General features: G+C 35.7%; 1 protein-coding gene across 2 annotated transcripts; it reads right to left on the bottom strand.

The window, feature by feature from the left end:
* Positions 1-1,414: 1,414 nt before the first annotated feature.
* On the bottom strand, positions 1,415-8,313 carry ecm1b (extracellular matrix protein 1b). Of its 2 annotated transcripts, XM_066683215.1 has the most exons (9): positions 8,181-8,313; positions 7,771-7,827; positions 7,087-7,164; positions 6,407-6,684; positions 5,870-6,081; positions 5,177-5,435; positions 4,467-4,690; positions 2,459-2,549; positions 1,417-1,922 (listed from the first exon to the last, which is right to left on the bottom strand). In XM_066683215.1, the coding sequence occupies exons 1-9, from the start codon at positions 8,302-8,304 to the stop codon at positions 1,800-1,802; spliced, it is 1,446 nt and encodes a 481-aa protein (XP_066539312.1). In that variant the 5' UTR covers positions 8,305-8,313; the 3' UTR covers positions 1,417-1,799. The 2 variants fall into 2 exon arrangements, with proteins under 2 accessions (XP_066539314.1, XP_066539312.1); XM_066683217.1 differs by lacking the exon at positions 7,087-7,164 and having other exon boundaries at positions 1,415-1,922.
* Positions 8,314-10,284: the final 1,971 nt, after the last annotated feature.

Here is a 10,284-nt window from a genome sequence, read left to right as displayed (position 1 = left end):
CAGAGTTTGACTTTTCTTGTTTTCTTTAATGCCAATATGAATCACTTTTTCCTGATTACCAACACATTATGGCATGAGAAAATATTGGCTTTTTATATTATTTATTCATTTTTCTAGATTTACCATCTCTTCAAAGGGGGACCACTAATGAAGGACTAGATTATTACCAAAATAAATTTACGTCTACTAGGTGGACAGCAAGATATGGACTGCAGTCTAATTGAAAATCTTGAAAGTGCTCCTGTATGGTCAGTGGAGCTGGGAGAATGGACATTGAATGTAGAAACAATGAGGTGGACATCATTTTATGGCTGATCAGTGTATAGAAACGTTTCTTTGGAAAGTAGTGGGAAGGATATTCCATAAAATGTTTTTGGTTTGAAACAAAAGCTATGCAGACGATATTTACACTGGGCCTTAACTAGACTGTGAAGCATTGAGTCATAGAAAATGGATGTTAATACCAGCTGTCACCAGGGAAACTGTGGTCATATGCAGCCTAACATTCTGAATGCCTTTCCAGTGTCTCAGAGAAGTTTAAAGCAGCCAACTCTGATGCCATGACTGTTTGTGTCGGGCAACAAAAAAACATAGTTGACAAATCAGTGGGGTGATATACAAAGCAAAGGATTTCTGAGTTAGCTACATAAGTTAAGCCCAGAGCTGATGACTTTCAATAAGATTCTCCCTCAGCTCTATTTTCTTATAGGACAGTTTTAGCTTGAGGCTTATATTCCCAGCCATACAAAAAAATCCTGGGGGAGTGGGTTTTAACAAAGCAGACTTCTCAATTTACCTAGATGAGCCCAAAGTCCAGCCTGCTGAACTGGAAAAGAAGAGTGGGACAGTCCTCAAGATATTCATAATTTATTTGCCTAACTTGGAAATCCTGTTCTGTGGAAAACCCACCAAGTCAAGAGATTGTATTAAGTTTAATTAAATCTAATCTAATGAATTCTAATCCACACAAAAATTAACAGAAGATGCTAGGTCAATTTCTTTAGCCCTATACGTTTTATAACACTGCTAATCTAGAAATCTAATTTTTTCATCTTTAGACTGACCCATTGTTTCAATAATTTATACCCCACCAAATCTCAATTTGTATTGAGAATATTAGGTGTTTAAAAAAATGGTGTAATTTATATTTGTAATTCAAAATTCAAATTCTTTCAATATTTTGTGTGGTAACTGCTACATAGTATGAAATATGAACATTTAATTTCATAAAATAATAATAAAAATGTAAAAGCAACATTGAAATCACCACCTTTAAATCATCTAAACCAAAACTCACATGCTTAATACAGTACTATGAACATGAAATGCATATGCATTTGCAGCAGTTTTTCTTTAATGAAACTAATAAATACAGTGAAGAATAAATAATTTCTCACTTGCCATTTTGAATGATTGAAATTTGAATTACATTTATACATTTGTACAAAACCTATTTGTAAGTCTAATTAATATATCAAACATGTAAATAACAAACTGTGTATGAAATGTATTACCAAATAACCTGAAACAACAACAAACAGGTATGTAGGTAAAAAAAAAAACTAATACAATACTTCTATTGTTTAACTGTTTTTATTTACCATGCTTACTTAGTGTATTTATTCTGTAGGAAAATATAATGTTTACACATGAACCGTCCATGCAGTTCTCATCTATTCAAAATAATAATTATTTAAAATAATCCACGAATAACACCATTTGAAAATTAAGTGGTATTGATACAAAAACATTCTGGCTCAACTTGAAATATAAACCATCTGAATGTGTCCAGTCAAATATCACTGAAAATAATATTGCAGCACGTTCTTGGCGGCACAACTGTTGCGTTTCTTGGGATTCACCTTACAACATTTCCAAAAGCTGTTCTCAACACGACACTTCTTATCCACAATGACATCCAGCTAAAAAATAAAAACAAACAAATAAAAAAAACATGGCCATAAGCGATTAGTAAGTGAAGGCTAGATGCTCAAATATAAAACTCTCTTATGCTCACCAGCCATGCACAAAGAGACACACACACACACACACACACATTTATATTTATATTTCCCTAAGTAAACTTCCTTTAATTGTATACATTTTTGTTTGATCTAGCAATTAGGTTTTCAGTTCCCTGAGAAAAACATACTCTCTCCAAAAATATAAATAAATAATACAAAAAGGATCATGTATGGCTATCATCACTGAGATCTTCCTTCAAATTTGGGCTAAATCCAGGCTGGAGTGTGGATGAATAATTTTTACTCAGAAAGTGTCATTTCTTAAAGTCATTAGTAGTTTATGCCGATAAAGAGAATTTACTGAACACCCATTCTGTGTGTTTATTTTACATAAGTAAAACATAGCTGTCCACAAATATACAGCTTATATTAGCAACTTTAAAAATGAAGGAAAAGAGATCTGGATCCAGCAACATTTTTCCTCCAATACACACCTGTCTCTGTATGCAGGCAGGAAGGTTCTCTTCCACTCTGGGGCAGCACTGACCCATTTTGTTTATAATATCTGTAAAAACGAAATGTACCCTAGAAGGATAAAAGATTTATAATTTATTATGTATTAAAATATTATGTAAACATACATATTACATTTCTAAGTACATAAGTATATCTAAGAAATGTATCTGTTTACATAAATCTGGGCATATCTCAGCGATGGTTACCTCACAGGGATAATCTCATAAACTTAATAAATCTTGAAAAAAAAATGCATTTCTGTTCAAAAACAGAATCTCAAAGGGTTTTTTTTACAGGATAAGATACAGCACTGTGCAGAAGAGATTATGAGATTTAAAAAGCTATTTATGTGCTAAAAACAAACAATAAATAAGTGTCAAATTCTGTGTATATATATATATATATATATATATATATATATATATATATATATATATATATATATATACAGGACTGGCGCCCCCTCCAGGGTGTATTCCTGCCTTGCGCCCAATGATTCCAGGTAGGCTCTGGACCCACCGCGACCCTGAATTGGATAAGCGCTTACAGATAATGAATGAATGAATATACTTTAAAAGCCATGGATTAATGTGATAATACATTGATTAAATATACTTGAACAAAAGTTTGAAAAGTAACATTTACTGAAAAATCACTAATAAATCTAACAATCTAATTTATGAGCAACCTTTACTTGAATATGGTGTCTATATTTCATTTACCAGTTATTTTACCTATTATCTCACAATGTGACCATGGACTGTCTTTGCACAAATATCTTGGGTGTTGTTGCACATTGCATAATTTGCACATTACCTCCTGTACCCTATTACTGTTCTGTGGCTGCTATCATGAAGACTGCTGTGCAAATCTTCTACAGATAATATTGAACATTTTGTCTGCATTTTATTTTTCTGTCTGTGTGCACTTGTACTGTGATGCACTTGTGTTTCTGTCTGCACGCATGTTTTGTCCTGGTCCATGGACAAAACATGGTCCTGGAGGAATGTTTTTTCGTCTCACTGTGTGCTCTGTATATATTTAAAATGACAATAAAGCCTCAAATCTTAAAACCTTGACACCTTGAATCTTATGTGGAAAATCGTACACCCATTTGTTTAAGTAAATACTACTCCACATTTTTGTAGTCAAACAAGGCAACAATTCACACTCACAATATTTGGGGTAAATACTAACTAAAGACTTTCTAAATGTTACAGTCATAACACACTAAAAGGAGATCGATCTAAACTAGCCAGGAATTATTTCAGTAATTTATGGGTAATTTTGTGAAAAGTCATGAAAGTCTCTGGAATTCTATACAATGAAATGCTATATTCTGGGTGGCTTCTGTGCTCAGCGCTGCTTGGATAAGTGGTACTGTTCATTACACAGCCCACAAAAAAAGAGAAAAACCAAGAAACGGAAACATGAATAGCAAAAGGCTATTCTAAAAAGCTTTAAAAAAAAGTTTTCCCATTTTTCTTTTTTTTATAGGGTAATCAAACTTCAAGCAAGATTCTAGCTCAATTTTCTGCTTTTCGATTAGAGAAATTCAACACAAATTTCAAATTGATAAGTATTACACAGACCTTACATGTAACACTTCATTATTATTAATCTATAAATATTAGTTTTGCTAAAAGCAATATTGTTCCTGAGCAGTGGAGCAAAGATATAGTACAGCTAGAATACTCACAGGTATGCATATCTAGAATTTGTCTTAATATATAAGCCTACTAAAACAATTGAAAGCTGTAATAGTAGTAAAGACTGGATGAATAATTTATTTAAATTAAATAAATGAATGGTGGTCTCTGACATTTGCAAAATACTGTAAACCCCATGACACAATTCCTGCACATTTTTACTTAATAAGCATTTGGCGCAAAAATAAAAGCCTACCAATATATTTTAAAAACTATAAATATCACACTTTTCATCCAAGTAAAGAAGGAGCAATATGAAGAAAAAAGGCAATCTTACTCTTTCTGTAGCATGGAATCAATTTTGTACTTTTCACAGAATTTTTCCAGAGCTGGACATGATTGTAACATGGACACGCTGTTATTGTTGAAGATGTAGTTTGGATTTGGCGAAGTATCAGCGAAGCATTCGTACTTCTCTTCTGCTTCTTGCTTTCTACAACAACTGAACTGCTTCAGGTCAGTTTTTTTATTTAAACAGAACTTATCCAGCATCATCTTCCACTACAAGAGACAGAAAGAGAGGACATGCAAATGTTAGATGGATCTCACCCTTGTATGTTAATTTACGCAGAAAAATCATAGCCTATCTTTCGTTAATAAGAAAACATCATTATGCCTTTCATATGTCTGTTCAGACTCCTACAGGAGTCACCTAATACATGAACTTCAGAGAATTTCTAGATAAACTCCAGAGTACCGGGTCCGGAGATATTCTAGAGTGGTACAATGGGAGATTTTCTGCATTAGGTGCACTTTTGCAGCAGGAAATTAAACATGTGGTTTAGGCGTGGGTGCAGGAGAGACTTTCCCACACTGTTCTCACATGCCCTGACTCTGACTTTACCCGGAGTCTTTACCAAGGCACAAGGGGGATTAGGTCTGGGATGAATGTTGCAGGTGTTTGCGTACAAACATACAGCTCCTCTGCATAAACTCCGGAACATTTCTGATTACTGTGTATGTGTAAAAGGAGCTTTAAACACACACCTTTTTCTCAGCACAGGTCTGTCTTGCTTTCTTTTCCTTACAGCACTGACTGAAGTTCTTTTCCAGGTCACTGACAGCTTTAGCTTGATGCTTCCACCAGCTGTTGTCTTTATGAATCAGACATGTGGAGATATATGTGCGTCGCTGGTTTTGATTTGCACAAATCGATCCAATGTTGTCAGAATTAGGGCGGCCAGGGGGAAAGATGTTGCTCTGTGTTCTAGTCTCTTTTCTCGGTTTTCTGGGAGCAAGCATTGATCTGTGTGTGAACAAACATAGAAAATTATTTTACTCTCATGTCTTATCAAAAAGGAAGATTAAAAAAATCTGGATTTCTGTGGGAAAGTACAGTGAAACTATTTAAATCTTTCAAAGAATGTGGGCTTCTTAGCCATATGGTGCACCACTGGGTATGGTGCTGGACTCTTTGAAGCAGTGGGTCAGTCTAGGCTCAGATAAGCTATACCAACACTATACCAAGTCCATGAGGAACTCTCCTAATGTTAAAAAACTACAAGCGTACTCTCAATGAAATTGGGTTTTCATTTTTAAAAGTTAGTTAGTTACAAAGGAAGCCTGTTGCTTCTGTTTACAGCAATTTGCTTCTCACAATTCACTCCATTCTGGTAGACTCCATTGCTTCTTGGCAACCTAGTTAAGTGCAAACTTCTTATTAAAAGGAGTCAAATATACCCTGTATTCTGGCATGTTTTGGGGTTAAAGTTGAAGTCAGTCAAGGATGGAATGTCAGCCCATGTCCCATTGCCAGAAGGTTGATATAACTGGTCTGGAGCAGCCTTCTGAAAACATTGCCATCTCGCTGGCCCTCTCTTTTTACAACAGTAATAATGAGAGGTCTTAATACTGAACTCCACATCACAGAAAGCTGAAAGTGATTTCTTCCACTGGAATACAACAAGAAATATGTTGAGAATTATACATTTGTACATATGTACACACGATAACACTCAAGGCTGCCTAATGTTTTATCTAATTAGAGTACACATTTCAGGCATCTGAGAAAATGAGATTAAAAAGAGTCAGTAAGTTTATTTGCTCAAAAACCCAAACAATTAATTTCCAAATCTCTCCTTTGTGGTAGTCCAGTATTATATGGGTTTTTCATAACACATTCATTTTTAGAAAATAAATGCTTTTTTACTGTATTCATGTTTCTGTATTTACTGTAAGTATATATAGTGTATTGAGAAGATTCTCACACATTCTCACCGCTTGCTCAGTGCAGCACAGAAGCAGTCCCTCATCCTCATTGCCCTTACTACAACACACAGAAAACCAGGACTCCAGCTGGTTGACAGCATTAGCCTGACGAGCCAGATAATCAAAGTAAGTCTTACGTAGGTCCTCAGGATACCGAGGGCGCTGGTGCCTATAGCGACAGATAGCTTGGACATTGATGGCCGTTGGCTGGGCAAGAGGGAAAGGAATGTTTTTAGGTGGTATGGAGCGAGGGCCAAACAGAGGAGGGCCTGGCAGACCAGGAGAGACTGAGAAGAAGAAAAACTGTGAAAGGAGTGTAATTGTTTTATAAAGCACATTTAAAAACAACAAATGCAGACCAAAGTGCTGTCCCAAGAACACAGCAAAGCAAAAAGACAAAACAGTTAAAACATAAAAATTATATTTAACATAAATATTTGTCCACCCTCACACAGAATTAAAATGAAAGCTTTAAAATTAGATTATAGGGCAGAAACTCAGTGCTTCAATTGACATTCTGTGAAGTGTGAAATTGAGGATATACACCTTGAAGACAAAGCAAAGCCCAAAAGGCTAACTAAAATTATGCCAGTAATTATAATGCACAATCAGAAGACCCTAACAAGGTCTTACATGGATATTTCTATGCCATTGAAGGAGCCAGATGCTACTGGTCCTCTGTGAATTACCTATTGGCATAAAGTGTCCCATTCCTTCAGAAATATCAGGGATCACTTCTTTTTGCAAGTACCTGTCTGCTTCCATATCTGAAACAATAATTTAAAAAATTATCACAGACACATGCCATCACACATACTGTAAATACTTCAATCATTCATTGTCTGTTTATCCAGTTCAGGGTCACATTGTGTCTGGAGCCTCCCCGGAATCACTGGGTGCAATCTGCTTCTTCATCACTGCAATGTATATGCCGATTGCTAATATTCTAATAATTATTATTAAACCTAAACTAAAGGCATACATTTTATTTAAGTCATGGTATACATTAAAATTCTGTAGTGTTCTGTTATGTTTGTGACTTTGAGTTAGAAGAAAACTTACAGCCCAACCATGTAACTTACACTTTTAAATACACATTCAGCTATATTGGAATAAACAGGAAAGACCCACATTATCTCTGAGGAACCAAATGTCTTACAGATGAATAGACCACAAAGCCAAATTTCTCAGTTTTCCAGACAACTGAATCCAAAATTAAGTATTATCCAGTAGAAATGCACTTCAGCACTTTCCCCACTGGACAGGCTTGATTTTGGGCTTTAGATTACTAAACTGAGTAAACCTGTTTTGTGGTATACCATTCCAATATTCCATAGAGTTAAAGGGGACTAAATGCATTAAGGCAAACAAACCTTCATCCAAAATGTCTGCGATGTCAAATGTGACTTCTGTTTGGCCCAGAAAAGGCTCTGGAAACAAGGCAGGTCACATAATTAGAGAGTAACGCACAACCAGAGATAATCTGCCAGTGTTTATATCATTCTGATGCCGACTCAGTCGAAATGTTCCCAAGCAAAGCCCTGTAGTCGGCGTCAAGCCAAGGAGCTCAATTGCCAGGAGATAAAGTAGATGCATTCCAATGGTTATAGTCACGTCTCTGATTGTTACAAGCAGTTTTACACGACTGCGCTAAAGCGAGCAGGAGAGGCGCAGATTTAAACTCTCATACAGTCATATACAAGCCTTAACCTTAGCTCTTAAAATCTGCAACTTCTGTCAAGACCACACAAACCACACAGACACATTAAACACGGCCGCTCACCTTCCTCTGCCTTCACCACAAACACCAGCAACAAGAAGAGCACACTGCGAGTGTCCATCTCTGAAACTGACCCCTTTCCCAGTGAAACGCCACAGCTCTGCCTTTTTGTATACAGTCCGGACATTCCTGCCCACTATCGCGCATGCGCGGTAACTATGACCAGTCCCGTGTGTTTATAGGTTTACTTTGTTGTTTGTTTCTAGAAAATGAGTATCGTTGACGTCAAAGTATCCACGCACAAAATGAGTTATATGAAAAGTGCTCCTCTGTTTCACACCATTTTAGAACAAATTACAAACATTATTGCTTAAAATCCACACGATTGTTTTAAAAAATTGTTATCATTTATTTCACACCTAATAGAGCACAGCTCGCCCAACCACTGTGGGCTGTTTTTAATGTAAGCATTTTATCCCTACACCTTTTTTATTGTAATCCTTGTAGGACTGTGGAGCTTTATTCTGGAGCATCACCAGTGGAACTAAAGTTTGAAGGGTGCTTTTTGGTCTTAAATGCCAAGAACCTAGATGTCTTAGAAAACTTTTTGCCCCAGGATCTTTCTAAAAACAGCTTTTTTACTTGCTCCCTTCCTGTACTGTGTCCTTTTGAGGGCTCATTCAATATTGTTTATTTGTTGCATGGCACACCAATACAGGACCAAATCCGGCAGTTGGATACCAGCAAGTTTTTCCACATGTAAAATGTTAACCCCACAATTGGATGCTCCCGTGGTCAGTAAAAAAAGACCAGGATGAGCTCAACCTTAGGCCTATCAGGACAACATTGGCAATATTGAGCAAAACAATTATATGATGGTACAGAAACATTATCAAGTGTTTCATCATTATGAAAAAAAACTCTTCAATGTGTCCCTGCAAATATTCTCTCACATCTGTAATAGCCCTGAGATGAGTTAAAGTGGTGTTGGTGATCCAGAACTAATCATCCATCATCTCTACCTTACTGACTAATATTTCTATATTAGCAATAGCAATATCCTGGCATCCAGAGTAAAGCCTTCGGTAGAAAATGAGGCACACACTTCCCATTAATTCCCTTCAGAAGAAAGTTTCTATATTAATACATGAGCTTTGGAAATTATGCTTTTCCATAACTTTTACCAGAAGACCAAAATCTGACCTTGGCAGGGAGCAGGAAAACAAACATGCTTCCGGGACGAGTTGTTGGGAAACACTCTCAGAGGGAGAAATGCTGGGAGCTCTACTATGGGTTTTGGCCAACAGCAGTGATCCAGAAAACATCTAAATGTTTATATTTGATCTGTTATCGAAAAAACACTGAGCAGAAATGATTATATTTCCATTGGGGTCCATTCACACTGAAATTAGGAAAACCTCTGGCCCATTTTTTTAGGTAATTTTTTTATGTGTGAATTATTCAGTAATATATTAATCATAATGGTGATGTAAGTTTTATGCTAAAACTTGCCAAATACAGAGGCACACCCAAACAGTTATAATTAAGTGTGGACCAGCTGGACTGCTTATAAGCATTTCTTGAGGATATGACAAGCTTTCCTGCAAGGACTGGTCACTGTAGTTACAGCAAGCCTTGACTAAGATTTATTCGAAACACTTTATAACACAGCCAGAGTTTTATTAAAGTGTTATTACATGGTACAGAAAATGTATCTTCCCACATTATATATATATATATATTTTTTTTTTTTTCTTGGTGTTTTTCTTGGTGAATTGAACTCATTTGTTTAACTTATTTTCTCATTAAAATTATAAAGGAGCCAAGTTGCCAGAATGCCATTGTCAGTAAGAATATACAACAATATTAGAATATTAGAATATCAAAATGTTTATTTATTTCAATAATGCAATTCAAAAGTAAAACATAAATATTTTATAGATTCATTACAAACAGTGATCTATTTCAAGCGTTTACTTCTTTTAATATTAATGATTATGGCTTACAACCAATGAAAACCCCAAAGTCATTATCTCAGAAAATTAGAATATTCAACCCAAAACACCTGCAAAAGCTTCCTAAGCCTTTAAAATGTTCACTTATTCTGGTTCAGTACACTGATCCAGTCACTGACACCTTACTGCTGTATCCAAGCACATTAATGGAA

This window comes from Hoplias malabaricus, chromosome 10 (assembly GCF_029633855.1).
Source record: "Hoplias malabaricus isolate fHopMal1 chromosome 10, fHopMal1.hap1, whole genome shotgun sequence".
NCBI classification, from domain to species: domain Eukaryota; kingdom Metazoa; phylum Chordata; class Actinopteri; order Characiformes; family Erythrinidae; genus Hoplias; species Hoplias malabaricus.
This window is presented reverse-complemented; position numbering and strand designations above follow the sequence as displayed.